This window comes from Pristiophorus japonicus, chromosome 12, assembly GCF_044704955.1.
Source record: "Pristiophorus japonicus isolate sPriJap1 chromosome 12, sPriJap1.hap1, whole genome shotgun sequence".
NCBI classification, from domain to species: domain Eukaryota; kingdom Metazoa; phylum Chordata; class Chondrichthyes; family Pristiophoridae; genus Pristiophorus; species Pristiophorus japonicus.
The window spans coordinates 126,247,782-126,264,930 of record NC_091988.1 but is presented as its reverse complement, the minus strand read 5'-3'; the positions used below and the strand labels follow the sequence as shown (position 1 = coordinate 126,264,930).

The following is a 17,149-nucleotide window of genomic DNA, read 5'->3' as shown; positions in this document are numbered from 1 at the left end:
ATCGCCCCTCTGGAGTCTGGGGGGTAGCGCTAAGAGAGGTGTTGTACACCTCTCTTAGGGTATTAGCATGGGAAAGTCCCGAGCTAAAGAGCTGGCCCAGGAGAGAGACACCTGGGGAGAAAAAAAAGCTGAAAAAAACCCACAAAAACATTCCTAATACATAACATAAATCGCAAAAAAAATTAAAAGAACAACAATTGCACTTACCTTAGCATTACTTACCTCTCTGCAGTCGGTATTGGTCGAACCACCCGTATTTACAAGCGGTCACTGTGGGGCGCGTTGCAGGGAGTACGGTTCGGGCGGGAGTCGAAAAGCGAGCTGGTGTTGCAACCAGGGACGTTGCACACCGGCACAGCTCTTCTGGGCGGTGCTGCTCTGCTCCAATGCAAATCCGGCTCCGAAAACCCCAGGGGGAGCTGGAGGCTGACCAGCTGCCCACAATACCTCACCGGCACCACTGCTGCCGCTTTGGGGTGAAAAACGGAGCGCAAACGATCAGTCAGGCAGAGTCAGCATGGATTTATGAAAGGGAAGTCATGTTTGACAAATTTTCTGGAATTCTTTGAGTATGTAACAAACAGGGTGGATAAAGGGGAACCAGTGGATGCGGTGTATTTGGACTTCCAGAAGTCATTTTACAAGGTGCCACATAAAACGTTACTGCACAAGATAAAAGTTTACAGGGTTGGGGGTAATATATTAGCATGGATAGAGAATTGGCTAACTAACAAAAAACAGAGAGTCGGGATAAATGGTTCATTCTAGGGTTGGCAATCAGTAACTAGTGGGATGCTGCAGGGATCAGTGCTGGGATCCCAACTATTTACAATCTATATTAACGACTTGGATGAAGGGACTGAGTGTAACGTAGCCAAGTTTGCTGACGATACAAAGATGGGAGGAAAAGCAATGTGTGAGGAGGACACAAAAAACCTGCGAAAGGACATAGATAGGCTAAGTAAGTGTGCAAACCTTTGGCAAATGGAGTATAATGTTGGAAAGTGTAAGGTTCTGCACTTTGGCAGAAAAAAAAAATCGAAGAACAAATTATTATTTAAATGGAGAAAAATTGCAAAGTGCTGCAGTACAGCAGGGCCTGAGCGTCCTGGTGCATGAAACACAAAAGGTTAGTATGCAGGTACAGCAAGTGATCAGGAAGGCCAATGGAATCTTGGCCTTTATTGCAAAGGGGATGGAGTATAAAAGCAGGGAAGTCTTGCTACAATTATACAGGGAAATGGTGAGGCCACATCTGGAATACTGCATACAGTTTTGGTTTCCATATTTAAGAAAGGAAATACTTGCTTTGGAGGCAGTTCAGAAAAGGTTCACTTGGTTGATTCTGGAGATGAGGGGGTTGACTTATGAGGAAAGGTTCAGTAGGTTGGGCCTCTACTCATTGGAATTGAGAAGAATGAGAGATAATCTTATCGAAACGTGTAAGATTATGAGGGGGCTTGACAAGGTGGATACAGACAGGATGTTTCCACTGATAGGGGAGACTAGAACTAGGGGGCATAATCTTAGAATAAGGAGCTACCCATTTAAAACTGAGATGAGGAGGAATTTCTTCTCTCAGAGGGTTGTAAATCTGTGGAATTCGCTGCCTCAGAGAGCTGTGGATGCTGGGACATTGAATATATTTAAGACAGAGCTAGACAGTTTCTTAACCGATAGGGAATAAGGGGTTATAGGGAGCGGGCAGGGAAGTGGACCTGAGTCCATGATCGTATCAGCCATGATCGTATTAAATGGCGGAGCAGGCTCAAGAGGCCGTATGACCTACTCCTGCTCCTATTTTTTATGTTCTTATGTAACATCTGCCCCTCCAGTATTATAAGAGGTGGTTAGAGGGGCGAAGTCTCTAACATTTATCGAATATAATTTATATTTCTGCGCCCTTTTGAAGTGCAGAGACTAGAAAAGCCACAGAGGAAGAACATCTGCTGTGCTATTCAGGAGCAAAATGGGAGCAAAGGATTAGCACTCATTTCTTGGCCTCTATTTAGGAGTGGGGTAGTAGAAAATTGGTTCTTGGGTTTTGAGGCAAATGTGAGGCCATCCACTGTGGACGGAGGAAAAAGTTAGTACAATGTCTGACAGTTGTTGGCTTGTCCCCGTTCAAGACGTGCCCTTTATTATCTATGTCAGTGGCAGATGCCAATTGTAGGTTACTGTTTGTAAATGCTGTCTGACAGGATTTGCACCAAAGTCATTTCAATGGCTCTGATGTGCAAGACCCAATTATTGAGTCTGTATGAAGGCACAAATAAATGTTTTGTCCTGTAAGGCATTCGCACAGGTAAGTACAGATGAGGGAGGCTTTTCAGCCCATCCACTCAACCTTATACAGTAAAGTTTCTTATCACATGTAATACTTTGGAGGAAGATGGAAGAAACAGGGAGGTGGATGACCTATCTACTGGACTGTTTAAATGGTGAAAGCTGTGTGTTCTTCCTACATGTTGTGTAAGAGGTATGCAGAGGCATGGATCTGAGGACGCAATGATATAATGGTAGGTGGGGCTGGAGGGAGGAATACTGACTTCCTTTAGTGGGGTGTACATTTGTACGAGGTATAAGATCATTTTTGGTGTGTTATAGACGTTATACCGTAATTGTCCTTTCACTATCATTATCCTTTGAAGAATACTGGAAACGTACAACCCCATGCAAACCATTGAATCCATTGGAAAAGTGCAAACTTACCCCCAGTGTTACAGTGGCTTCATCGGCCGAGCTACCATCAAAACTGTAAACATCGCCTGTGCTGTTGGCAGAAAGAATCGGATTTATTGGGCAGTCACTGAAGGTAATTACATCCAAATTACACACATTCCTTCATTTCACTTGATTTATACGATTTAAAAGTAAGGCTGTTACATAAGAACATAAGAATTAGGAGCAGGAATCAGCCATTCGGCCCCTCGAGCCTGCTCCGCCATTCACTAAGGTCATGGCTGATCTTCTACCTCAACTCCATTTCCCGCACTATCCCCATATCCTTTGATTCCCTTAATATCCAAAAATCTATTGATCTCTGTCTTGAATATACTCAAAGACTGAGCCTCCACAACCCTCTGGGGTAGGGAATTCCAAGATTCACCACCCTCTAAGTGAAAAAATTGCTCTTCATCTCAGTCCTAAATGGCCAATCCCTTATTCTGAGACTGTGACCCCTGGTGTTAAGCTCCTCAGCAAGAGGAAACATTCTTCCTGCACCTACCCTGTCAAGCCATGTAATAATTTTGTATGTTTCAATGAGATCACCTCTCTTTCTTCCAAACTCTCGAGAATATCGGCCTAGTCTACTCAATCTCTCCTCATAGGACAATACCCCCATCCCAGGAATCAGTCTAGCTGTAATGTATGTACACAAGGTCTGCCCACCACCAGGGGGGCACTACCGTTGGAGGTCCTAGGGTCATAGGTACACTCGTGCTGGGCCCGGTATATAACCTGAACTTCACCTTTGTATCTTCACTTCTGGAAGCCATTAAAGACTGACCAGGTTACACCTAGTCACTGGCTCACAGTACGGAGTTCATTGTATCATTTCATATACCACAACTGACGATGAGGCAAATACGAACCTACGTAAAAGTATGGCGAGCTCAGCACGATCGAGTACTGTTGGAATTCTCGAGAGATTCAATGAGGGAGAGGATTGGGGAGATTTCACGGATCGTCTTGACCAGTACTTCGTGGCAAACGACCTAAACAAAGACGAGGATGCAAAGAAGCGCAGGGCAGTTTTTCTGTGGCCCTACGATCTATGCACACATCAAGAATCTGCTCTTATACACTCTTTCTACAGAAAAGGATTACAAAGAACTGTGTGCTCTAGTTCGGGAATACCTTAAACCCACGGAAGAAATCCTCATATCCAGATATCACTTCTATACGCACGTTCGTCCAGAAGGCCAGGACTTATTGGCATTTGTTGCCGACCTGAGACGTCTTGCAGGGCCTTGCAAATTTGGGCCTGCATTGGAAGACATGCTGCGTGACTTTTTTGTGATCGGGGTCAACCACAAGACGATCTTAAGTAAGCTGCTGGCTGCGGAGACGCTGGACCTCAGCAAGGTCATCACCATCGCTCAGGCTTGTATGTCCACGTAGAAAAGCACGAAGCAGATATCGCGACAAAACAGGAACTCCACAGCAAGTACTGTGTACAAAATTGTAGTGACGGCCGGCAGAGCTGCACGTGGCAGGGCCTACTCGACTGCATCTGCAAGACTGGGAGCCGCTCAAAGTTCGCCATCGAGGGCCTACTCGACTGCGTATGCGAGAACGGGAGCCGCTCAAAGCCCGCCATCGGACGCAAATCCGAGCTCAACGGGTTGGCGTTGTGGGGGCAATCACCGACTCCATCAGTGCCGCTTCAGGCAGTATGTATGCAGAGGGTGTGCGAAGACAGGGCATCTTCAGCGGACGTGTCCACAGTGGACCAAGCGAGCTGTGACACACCACGTGGATGATGATCAATTCAGCGTGGATCTGGCGATGCAGCCTGATACATTTGAAAGCTCCGAGGAGGAAGTGTATAGCGTACGTGCGTTCCTAACAAAGAGCCAATCGATAATGATGGAGGTAAAATTAAAAGGCGTGCCAGTATCCATGGAATTAGACACGGGTGCGAGTCAATCGATAATGAGCCAGATGACTTTTGAAAAGCTGTGGGAGACCAAGGCAGAGAGACCCAAGCTGAGTCCGATAAATCTGAAGTTGCATACCGACACCAAAGAGCTCATACCAGTGATCCTGATTGGTAGTGCAGCAGTAAGAGTGTTGTACGAGGGAGCGGTTCATGATCTACCGTTATGGATTATCCCGGGCAATGGCCCATCGTTATTCGGCAGGAGCTAGCTTGAGAAAATAAAATGGAAATGGTACGATATCAAAGCTTTGTCATCAGCGGATGATGATTTGTGTGCTCAAGTGCCGAGCAAATTTCCCTCACTGTTTGAACCGGAAATTGGCAGCTTGAAGGGAGCCAAGGTGCAGGTTCACCTCGGCCCAGATGCAAGGCCCATCCATCACAAAGCACGTGATGAGAGAAAAGGTCGAGCTCGAATTGGACAGGCTACAACGCGAGGGGGTTATCTCACCGGTCGAATTTAATGAATGGGCCGGTCCCATTGTTCCGGTGTTAAAGAGCGACGGCACGGTCAGGATTTGTGGAGACTACAAGGTCGTGATCAACTAAGTTTCGAAACAAGATCAGTACCTACTATTGAAAACTGATGACCTGTTTGCAATGCTAGCCGGGGGAAAATTGTTCATCAAATTGGATCTAACGTCAGCTTACATGACACAGGAACTGGTTGAATGATCAAAGAAACTTACATGCATCAATACGCACAAAGGACTGTTCATTTACAACAGGTGCCCTTTTTGTAAAGTTCTGTCCCCTCAGTACAGATTCACACGAGGCATGTAGTGAAGTCAAGGTCACTCTGGACCTGCACCTTTATTTCACAGCTCTGGAATGCTGCACTTGCCTGAGACCTGCCCTTGTATACCTGCCTCTTGCAAGTGCACCCCCGGTGGTAAGGTATGCTGGTGGTTACAGGTCATATCTTATTACAGTCATGTATAGCATGTTGGGATACAGTTATATATAATAATGTAAGATACATGACATCACCCTCCCCCAAGGTCTTATTGTCTTTGTAAGTTCAGTCTTTCAGGTGGTCTACGCTCTCGCGTGGAGCGTCTGAGTTGTGGTTCAGTTGTTTGCCTTGGTGTCTGTTTTTCTTTGGGTGTGGTTGCTGGTATCTCGCCTGGGCTGACTGTTTCGATTGGTGTGATTGTTGTTGACTCGCCTGGGCTGTCTGTTGGGATTGCCCTTTCCTCAGGTTGTTCCCTCTGTCTGTCCACCAGGTATGGTGCGAGTTCCACATTATAGTCTGCCTCTGGTTCCGCAGTGCTGTTGGTAAATCTGCTTTTGACTTGATCTACATGCCTCCGGCAGGTTTTGCCATTGTCCATTGGTACTACCAGTAGCCTGTTTCCTTCCTTGCCCGTTACTGTCCCTGCAAGCCATTTGGGACCCCTGCCATAGTTTAGTACAAACACTTTGTCCCCTATCTCATTCCATCTCCCCCTCGAATTTCTGTCATGGTAATCAGTCAGCTTACAGCGCTTTGCCTCAACGATTTTGTGCATGTCTGGGAGTATTAATGAGAGCCTTGTTTTTAAAGTCCTTTTCATCAACAGTTGCGTGGGGGGGATCCAAGTCAGTGAGTGCGGACGAGATCTGTATGCCAACAGCAGTCGCGACAGGCGACCCTGCAGCGTGGGACCTTGGATTTTAAGCATGCCTTGTTTAATGATTTGCACTGCTCTCTCCGCCTGGCCGTTGGAGGCCGGCTTGAACGGTGCCGTCTTGACGTGATTTATGCCGTGGTCAATTATAAAGTCTTGGTATTCTGCGCTGGTGAAGCATGGACCATTGTCACTGACTAATATGTCAGGGATTCCGTGCGTTGCAAACATGGTTGCGAGGCTTTCCACAGTGGTGGAGGTTGTGCTCGAGTTTAAAATGGTGCATTTGATTCACTTTGAAAATGCATCTACAACTACGAGGAACATTTTGCCCATGAATGGGCCCGCATAGTCTACGTGCACCCGCGACCACGGTTTGGTAGGCCAGGGGCTCAGTGGAGCCTCCCTGGGGGCATTGCTGAGTTGGGCACAAATGGTGCACCTTCGGACGCAGAGCTCCAAGTCCGCGTCAATACCAGGCCACCAGATGTGGGATCTGGCTATGGCCTTCATGAGAACGATCCCCGGGTGCTCGCGGTGGAACTCCCGGACAAATGCCTCTCTGCCTCGCATCAGGCAGTCTGCTTGTAGTGATAGCTCATGCATGCGCCTGTGAAAGGGTTTTAATTCCTCAGGGCAGGCATCGCGAGCCTCTGCCCAGTCACCGGTTAGGACACATCTTTTTACTAAGGATAACGTGGGGTCGCTGGCCGTCCAGGCTCTGATTTGGCGAGCCGTCATGGGTGAACCTGTGGACTCAAAGGCATTGATTGCCATGACTGTCTCACAGTCCTGTTCGTCAGACTCTTCCGTGGTCGCCAGGGGTAGCCTGCTGAGCACGTCGGCACAGTTGTCTGTGCCTGGTCTGTGCCTTATGGTATAGTCGTAGGATGCCAGCATGAGTGCCCACCGTTGAATTCGCGCTGAGGCGTTGGCGTTTATTGCCTTGCTCTCGGATAGGAGCGACGTGAGGAGTTGTGGTCGGTTTCTAATGCGAACTTGGCCCCGAAAAGGTATTGGTGCATCTTTTTGACACCGTACACGCACGCGAGCGCCTCCTTCTCTACCATTCCGTACCCTCGCTCCGTCCGCGAAAGTGACCTGGAGGCATAAGCTATGGGTTGTAATTTGCCTGCACTATTGACATGTTGCAAAACGCACCCGACCTCATACGCTGACGCATCGCATGTGAGAACTAGCTTTTTACCTGGGTCAAAGAAAGTCAAAACACTGTTGGAACACAGAAGGTTGCGTGCCTTATTGAAGGCGCGTTCCTGGGCGTCCCCCCAAAACCAATCGCACCCCTTCCTGAGTAGTACGTGGAGAGGCTCCAGCAGCGTGCTTAAGTTCTGCATAAAGTTCCCAAAGTAATTGAGTAGCCTGAGAAAGGCGCGCAGTTCTGAGACATTCCGGGGCCTGGGTGCCAGGCGAATTGCTTCTGTTTTGGACTCTGTTGGGCGGATTCCATCAGTGGCAATCCTTCTGCCCAAAAATTCAACCTCGGGTGCGAGAAACAGGCACTTGGATTTCTTGACTCGTAGGCCTACCCGATCCAACCGCTTTAGTACTTCCTCCAAATTACGGAGATGGGAGTCGGTGTCCCTGCCCATGATAAGTATGTCATCTTGAAATACAACCGTCCCCGGGATGTACTTGAGCAGACTCTCCATGTTGCGCTGGAATATGGCAGCTGCCGACCTGATGCAGAATGGGCATCGATTGTACATGAAAAGGTGTTGATGGTGGTGAGTAGCTTGGATTCCTCAGTCAATTCTTGCATCATATACGCAGATGTGAGGTCTAATTTTGAGAAAAGTTTACCTCCAGCCAATGTGGCAAATAAGTCCTCCGCTCTGGGCAGCGGGTACTGGTCCTGTAGGGAGACTCTGTTTATGGTAGATTTGTAGTCCCCACAGATTCGTACGGATCCATCAGGCTTCATGACTGGGACGATGGGACTTGCCCAGTCGCTAAATACCACAGGTGTCTTCCCGCAGAAGCCTGTCTAGTTCGTGTTCAATCTTTTCCCTCATCACATAGGGTACAGCTCTGGCCTTGTGATGGACCGATCTAGCATCCTGTGTGATGTAGATTTTGACTTTGACCCCTTTGAAAGTGCCCACACCTGGCTGAAAGAGATGTTCAAATCGCTTTATAACTGTTGAGCAGGAGGTCCGTTCCTCTAATGACATGGCATGGACATCATTCCATTTCCAGTTTAGTTTTGCCAGCCAGCTTCTCCCCAGCAGTGCTGGGGGGTTTCCGGGGACAATCCACAGGGGATGTCGGTTCACTGTCCCTTTGTGTGTGACAGAGAGCATGGCACTGCCAAGGACTGGTACGATTTCTTTGGTATCGGTCCTTAGTTTGGTGTCGACCCTTGTGAGTTTTGGTCTGTCTCTTTTATGTGCCCACAGTTGTTCAAATTGTTGAGCGCCCATGAGAGACTGACTCGCTCCTGTATCCAGCTCTATGTTGACAGATATCTCGTTGCGTAGGACCCTCATCATTATAGGAGGCGTCCTGACGTAGGAGCAGCGGCCATTGATTGTGTTGACCCGCTGTACATCGGTGTCCCGGGTACTGTCCCCACCGTCTTCTGGTCCGCTTTCCGACCCATCCGATTCATATACCAGTCGAGCTGCCGTTTTTTTGCACATGCGGGCCAAATGCCCTGTATATTCACAGTTCCTGCAAACAGCCTGCTGAAATCGACATTCCCTTGACGAGTGCCCACCCCCACACATCCAGCACAGACTGCTTGCAAAGAATGAGCTGCGTCTGGCTGATCTCTCTTGAGCTTCTCTCAGTTTGTAGTTGATTGCTCGCATTGTGGGTTGATGAGGTGTGAACGGCCGTTCCTGTGGCCCTTGATGGCTTCTGTTGCCACTGCTTGCTGTCGAAAGCCTGTTCTGCTGGTTTTGTCTGTGTGTGGGGGTAGCAGCTTGTCTAATGCTGTGAACTCCTTGTTCCATTATTTCGTTAGTTGTCGTACCTGCATTGTAAATCAACCTCGTTTCTTCTTCCCCTACCAAGAATGTCTGTGCAACCAGTGCTGCTGCCTCGAAGGTCAGGTTCTTGGTCTCTATGAGCTTTCGGAATATGCCTGCGTGGCCTATTCCTTCAATGAAAAAGTCTCTCAGCATTTCTCGCCTCAGTTCATCGGAGAACTCACATAAACTAGTCAACCTCCGAAGTTCCGTCACAAAGTCGGGTATGCTCTGACCCACACAGCGTCTGTAGTTGTAGAACCTGTGTCTGGCCATGTGTAGGCTGCTCGCTGGCTTCAGGTGGTCTCTTACCAGTGTGCTCAATTCTTCAAACGACTTGCTTGCTGGTTTCTCAGGTGCCAACAGATCCTTCATTATAGTGTATGTTTTCGAGCCACAGCTGGTCAAGATGGGTTCTTCTCTTGTCTGCCGTATCGTCGCCTAACCAGTCTTTGGTTACAAAGCTTTGCTGGAGCCTTTCTATAAAGTCCTCCCAATTGTCTCCCGCATTGTACTTTTCATCTGATCCGTTGTTCGCCATTCTGTGGATTCTGTAATCCCATAACCCGTCGCCACTGTAAAGTCCTGTCCCCTCAGTACAGATTTACACGAGGCATGTAGTGAAGTCAAGGTCACTCTGGACCTGCACCTTTATTTCACAGCTCTGGAATGCTGCACTTGCCTGAGACCTGTGCACCCCCGGTGGTAAGGTATGCTGGTGGTTAGAGGTCATATCTTATTACAGTCATGTATAGCATGTTGGGATACAGTTATATATAATAATGTAAGATTCATGACATTTTTGGCATTCGTTCGGCGGCAGCCATATTTCAGAGAAACATGGAGAGCCTATTGAAATCTGTCCCCAGGACCGAGGTATTCCAAGACGACATCCTTGTCACAGGTCGTGACACCACCGAGCATCTGCACAATCTGGAAGAGGTTCTGCGTCGTCTGGACAAAGTGGGACTCAGGTTGAAATGTTCGAAATGCGTTTTCATGGTACCAGAGATCGAATTTCTTGGACGAAAGATTGTTGCAGACGGAATCAGGCCTACAAACGCGAAAACAGAGGCCATCAAAAATGCGCCCAGGCCCCAGAATGTGACGGAGCTGCGTTCGTTCCTGGGTCTTCTCAACTACTTTGTAACTTCTTACCCAAATTGAGCACAGTATTAGAGCCTTTGCACAAGCTGCTCAGGAAAGAAGATGGCTGGGTGTGGGGTGAACTTCATGACAGAGTCTTTGAGAAGGCTAGAAATCTGTTGTGTTCCCACAAGCTACTGGTACTGTATGACCCATGCAAGCGTCTAGTTTTGACCTGTGATGCGCGTCCTATGCGGTCGGCTGCGTACTCCAGCAAACCAATGAGTCAGACAAACTACAACCAGTTGCATACGCGTCTCGAAGCCTGTCCAAGGCAGAAAGAGCCTATGGCAGGGTAAAGAAAGAGGCTTTAGCATGTGTTTATGGGGTAAAAAAATGCACCAGTACCTTTTTGGGCTTCGCTTCAAGCTGGAAACCGATCACAAGCCGCTTATATCGTTGTTCTCGGAACATAAAGGGATCAATACCAACGCGTTGTCCCGCATCCAGAGGTGGACGCTGACATTATCTGCATATGATTATGTCATTCGCCATAGACCAGGCACCAACAACTGCGCTGATGCATTGAGCTGCTTACCGCTGCCCACACCGGAGGTGGAAATGCCAATGCCTGCAGAGCTACTCATGGTCATGGATGCCTTTGAGAGTGAAGGGTCGGCAGTCACTGCTCAACAAGTTAAGACCTGGACCAACCAGGATCTGACCCTATCGGTTGTAAAACATTGTGTTCTTAACGGGGACTGGTCGACCATCCCCAAGGAAATGGATGATGAAACCAAACCGCACAGCCGTCGCAAAGATGAGCTTTCCATCCAGTCCGACTGTTTACTGTGGGGCAATCGTGTTGTAATGCCCAAGAAAAGAAGGCCGAGATTTACACAGTTTGCATCCCGGTATTGTCATGATGAAGGCCATCGCCAGGTCCCATGTTTGGTGCCCTATCATTGACTCGGACTTAAGAGTCATGCGTGCATCAGTGCAGCACTTGCATGCAGTTAAGCAATGCTCCAAAGGAAGCTCCGCTTAATCTGTGGCCATGGCCATCCAAACCGTGGTCTAGAATCCACATTGACTTTGCGGGCTCTTTCCTCGGTAAAATGTTTTTTGTGGTGGTGGATGCATACTCCAAATGGATAGAATGTGTGATCATGTCATCCAGCACTTCCACTGCCACCATTGAGAACCTGAGAGCCATGTTTGCCACACATGGTCTGTCAGACATCGTTGTCAGTGACAACGGACCATGTTTCATGAGCCTGGAGTTTCAAGAGTTCATGAAACGCAACGGCATAAAACATGCGAGGTCAGCCCCGTTCAAACCCATGTCCAATGGTCAAGTGGAGCGGGCAGTTCAAATCATCAAGCAGAGCCTGAAACGTGTAACTTACGGTTCCGTGCAGACACGCATACTGCTCAGTTACAAGCCATACACACTCTCCGGGGTCCCACCTGCGGAACTAATGATGAAGAGAGGCCTCAAAACCAGGCTCTCTCTAGTCCATCCTGACCTTAACGACTATGTCGAAACTCGATGTCAACGCCAGCAGTAGTATCATGACCACGCCACAGTGTCACGCGACATATCTGTAAATGACCCAGTGTATGTACTTAACCATGGTCAAGGGCCCAAGTGGCTTCCGGGCAATGTTACGGATAAGGAGGGTAACCAGGTGTATATGGTTAAGATCAAGAATGGGCAGATGTGCAGTAAACACATTGATCAAATCAAGCTAAGATACACTGACAAACCGGAACAGTTGGAAGAAGATACTGCGAGCTTAGACGACCAACCAACTCACGTCCAGCCATCAGAAGAACCCACTGTGGTCAACGCCCAGCCCCAAGTCATGAGAAACTCGGGAAGCACTGGGATTGTACTGAGACAGTCAACCAGGGAGCGAAGAGCTCCGGACCGTTTGAACTTGTAATATGGACGTGCCAAAAACTGGGGGGGCGGGGGGCGAGGGGGATGATGTGATGTATGTACAAGTGGGGCACTACCGTCGGAGGTCCTAGGGTCATAGGTACACTCGTGCTGGGCCCGGTATATAACCTGAACTTCACCTTTGTATCCTCACTTCTGGAAGCCATTAAAGACTGCCAGGTTACACCGAGTCACTGGCTCATAGTACGGAGTTCATTGTATCATTTCATACACAACACTCGTGAGCCTTCATTTCCCTCTATGGCAAGTATATCCTTCCTTAGGTAAGGAGACCAAAACTGTTGCTCAATACTCCAGGTGTAGTCTCACCAGAGCCCTGTATAATTTCAGTAAGACATCTTGAGGCTGAAATTGGCCCCCGTTGAAAATGCGGCGCATTTACCCTGTTTCAACTGTTTTCTCTGCCGCAGGAGATGTGGTGGCCCCTTGCGTGAAATTCTGCTCTTTGGCTTTTTTTTTCGAGCGGCCGGGAAGTCAGTCAGAGAGTGGAAGTCTGGTAAGTAGAGGGGCGGAAATGGGGACGGGCGGAGTGTCCACCGCTATCGCTTATCAGCGGAGCGCTGATGATGTCATCACGTTGTTGCGTCACGTCTCTCCTCTTCATTTAAAGGGGAGAGCCGCTACAATTCTTTAAGTTAGATCCACTGGGAGGATTTCGACCGGGCCAGTAGCCTGGCACCCAAGAGGGGGTGCCTTGCTGCCTGTTGGCAGCCCGGCCGATCCCGGGGGCATAATTGTCGGCCCGACCTGGCAGTCTTCCGACAAATAAAATAAGATGGCAGTCGCAGCAGTAGGTCCTCCCCTTTAATGGCAGCGCCATTTTACAAACACTTCAAGCACAGTGCACTGACAGAAAAAGCTGCCGGTGGAACCGAGCAGCGGAAGGAATATTTTAAGAGCGGAATTTCACATTCGGGAGGGCACATCGGCGATGCGTGCTCTGATGACGCACATAGGACAGATCAGCAGCAGCGGAGCGATAGTGGGGGGAGCGGGTTACCACCAGAGCCGAATTTTCAAACTGGCGGCCAAACCACGGAAAATCGGCGGCCATTCCACTCGCAACGTGACCGCCGATTTCCCGCGGTAACAGGCCTTAAAGGAAGGGGCAATTCAGCCCCCTTTACTTTTATATTCAAATCCTCTTGGAATTAAGGCCAACATACCATTTGCTTGCTGTACCCGCATGTTACCGTTCAGTGATTCTGAACACCTTTAAACAATCTCTCACCGTTTAAAAAATACTCTGGGCTGGATTTTCGGTTCTGTTCATTTCGGTACGGTAATGGCGGCAATGCAGTAAAGTTTGCGCCCGGGAACATTTTGCGAAATTCATCGGCTGGGCTCTGAGTGTGGGGCGGAGCGCGAAGGGAGGTACACATCTCTTTTAGGGTGTAAGGCCGGCTGAGCAACTGCTAAAGAGTCATCCTCGGAGTTCAACCATAACCTCCCTGCTCTTGTATTCTCTGCCTCGGCTAATAAAGGCAAGCATTCCATATGCCTTCTTAACCACCTTATTTACCTGACCTGCTACCTTCAGGGATCTGTGGACATGCACTCCAAGGTCCCTTTGTTCATCTACACTTCTCAGTGTCCTACCATTTAATGTGTATTCCCTTTCCCTGTTAGACCTCCCCAAATGCATTACTTCACACTTCTCGGATTAAATTCCATTTGCCACTGTTCTATCCAGCTGACCTTCCTGCAGTCTAAAGCTTTCTTCTTCATTATCAACCACACGGCCAATTTTAGTATCATCTGCAAACCTCATATTCATGCCCCCTACATTCAAGTCTAAATCATTGATGTATACCACAGAAAGCAAGGGACCTAGTTCTGAGCCCTGCGGAACCCCACTGGAAACAGCCTTCCAGTCACAAAATACTCATCAACCGTTACCCTTTGTTTCCTGCCTCTGAGCCAATTTTGGATCCAACTTGCCACTTTGCCCTGGATCCCATGGGCTTTTACTTTCGTGACCAATCTGCCATGTGAGACCTTATCAAAAGCCTTGCTAAAATCCATATACACGACATCAAACGCACTGCCCTCATCGACCCTCTTTGTTACCTCCTCAAAAAATTCAATCAAGTTAGTCAGACACGACCTTCCCTTAATAAATCCATGCTGACTGTCCTTGATTAATGTGTGTCTTTCTGAATGAAGTTTTATCCTGTCCCTCAGAATTGATTCCAATAATTTGCCCACCATCGAGGTTAAACTAACTGGCCTGTAATTACTCGGTTTATCCCTTCCTCCCTTTTTAAACAAAGGTACAACGTTAGCAGTCCTCCAAGCATCTGGCACCATTCCTGTAGCCAGGGAGGAGTGGAAAATGATGGTCAGAACCTCTGCAATTTCCTCCCTTGCTTCTTTTAATAGCCTCGGATATATTTCAAGCGATTCTGACGACTTGTCTACTTTTAAAGATGCTAAACCCCTGAATACTTCCTCTCTGACTATGTTTATTCCATCCAATATTTCACTCGCTTCCTCTTTAACTTCAAAGTCGGCATCGTCTCCCTCTTTTGTGAAGATAGCAGCAAAGTACTTATTAAGTATCATCTGACTCCATACATCGATTACCATTTTAGTCCCTAATAGGCCCTACTCTATCCTTAGTTATCCTCTTGCTCTTTATGTAATTATTAAACATGTTTGGGTTTTCTTTGATTCCAGTTGCCAGTAGCTATTTCCAGTCCACATTTGCTAAATCACTTCCCAACCTTGTAAAATTGGCCTTCCCCCAACTAACTGAATTATGGGGCTCAATTTTCCCCAGTATTTGCGCCGTTTTGTTGGGAGCAGGCTGCTTTTTCTGACCTAACTTAAAAATCCCCAGTTTCCCCAATCAATTTGCACCAGCGGAACTCAGTTAGTTACGAATTTTTTAAGTCCGTTTTTTTTCAGCCAAAGGGGGCGTAACCAGCCACCTGCGTCACTTCTGGCCATTTAGGGAAGTTTGGCCAGCTGAGAGTTACTCCAGTACTGATTAGGCCAGTGTATGTGGCCTATCCTGAAAAACCTTCCCTCGAGTTAAGGAAAGCGGCGCAGCAGATGCCCGGACACACTGAAAGAATTGAAAAACACATAGCAACAACTTACCTCCAATCCCGCCTGGTCCCATTCCCGGTCTCCGGTTCACACACATAATCCGGTCCCATTCTCGGTTCCCGGTGGGGAGGGGGAGGGGGACAGGGAAAGAGAGAGAGAGAGAGGTAGAGATCGAGCCTACGGGCGGGGTTGGAGGTAAGTTGCTGCTATGTGTTTTTCAATGCTTTTAATGTGTTGGGAGCTGGCTGTATGCTTCACTTTGCAGCCTCAGCTCACATTGTGTCCCTGGTTACCATGGCAGCCTGATCTTTTTGCCGCAGAGCAAAGCTCCTGCCCCAAAACTCGGGTTAAGCCACGAGATCTAGTGGGGAAACTTACAACACTTTTTTTTGGCGTATTTCAGCCCCAAAAAATCAGGCGTAGCTCTTCAAGTAGCCAAAAAAACGCTTTGGGGCAAATTAAAGCCCATGATCACTACCACAAAAATGCTTTCCCACTGATACTCTTTCTACCTGCCCAGCTTCATTTACTAAAACTAAATTCCCCCCTCTTGTTGAGCTTACTACGTACTGGCTAAAAAAGTTCTCCTGAATACCGTTTGGGAATTCTGTGCCCTCTAACCTTTTACATTGATTATATCCCACTTAACATTAGGGTAATTGAAATCCCCCACTATTAATGCCCTATTGTGTTTGCACGTCAGAAATTTACCTACAAATTTGCTCTTCTATCTCTCTCGGATTGTTTCAGGGTTTATAGTACACTCTCAGCAGTGTGATTGCACCTTTTTTTTCTTTAGTTCAACCCATATGGCCTCATTTGATGATCCTTCCAACATATCATCCCTCCTCACAACTATAAGTGTTTCTTTAACCAATTTTGCCACCCTCTCCTTTTTTAACCCTCTCTCTAGCTCGTCTGAAAACTCTGTAACCAGAAATGTTGAGCTGCCATTCCTGCCCCTCTTTCAGCCATGTTTCAGTAATCGCTAAGATATCATACTTCCACGCTTCTATCTGTGTCCTTAGCTCATCTGCCTTATTCACTATACTCCTTGCAATTAGGTACCATTAAGCAGAGGCAAATTCCTTTTTTGTCGGTTTTCCAACCTTTGTTTGCTCTGCCTTCTAAACTCTCTTACTACTCTTCTACCTTCCATCTCTAGCTCTGTTTTTTCCCCTTCTGAATCTATGCTCAGCTTCCCAAGCCTGCCAAGCAAGTTTAAACTACCCCTCTACCCTGCTAGTTACAACTTAGAAAAAAACCTGAACAGATTTGTCAACACAATTTCTCTTTCATAAGTCCATGTTGACTCTGCCCAATCATATGTTTTTTAAGTGCCCTGTTTCAGTCTTGTGTGCCTCCATTATTCCAACTAGGTTGTCTGGTCGCAGTCTGGCTACTGGCTACAGAGCTATCTGCTTCAAACATGGATCATGTCCTCCCAAGGACCCGGGCACAGCCACAAGGGTGGTTGGAGAGACATTCTAACACCAGAAATATCATCGTCACACCTCATCTTCCACTTCTATCTCACCCTGCACATTCTGCATGATAAACTTCAGCAGCTTTCAGCAGCCACTTCTTCCTCTACTCTGCCTTCATACTACATAGAAACATAGAAAATAGGTGCAGTAGGCCATTCAGCCCTTCGAGCCTGCACCACCATTCAATAAGATCATGGCTGATCATTCACCTCAGTACCCATTTCCTGCTTCCTCTGCATACCTCTTGATCCCTTTAGTCGTAAGGGCCATATCTAACTCCCTCTTTAATA

The 17,149-nt window shown here is 47.7% G+C and overlaps 1 protein-coding gene across 1 annotated transcript in view; it reads right to left on the bottom strand.

Moving 5' to 3' along the window:
- sycp2 (synaptonemal complex protein 2) overlaps positions 1-17,149 on the bottom strand; it is a 1,164,109-nt gene that overhangs the window by 371,739 nt on the left and 775,221 nt on the right. The window contains exon 25 of the mRNA XM_070894856.1: positions 2,713-2,773. Coding sequence (XP_070750957.1) covers positions 2,713-2,773 — 61 coding nt within the window. The remainder of the gene's footprint in view (positions 1-2,712; positions 2,774-17,149) is intronic.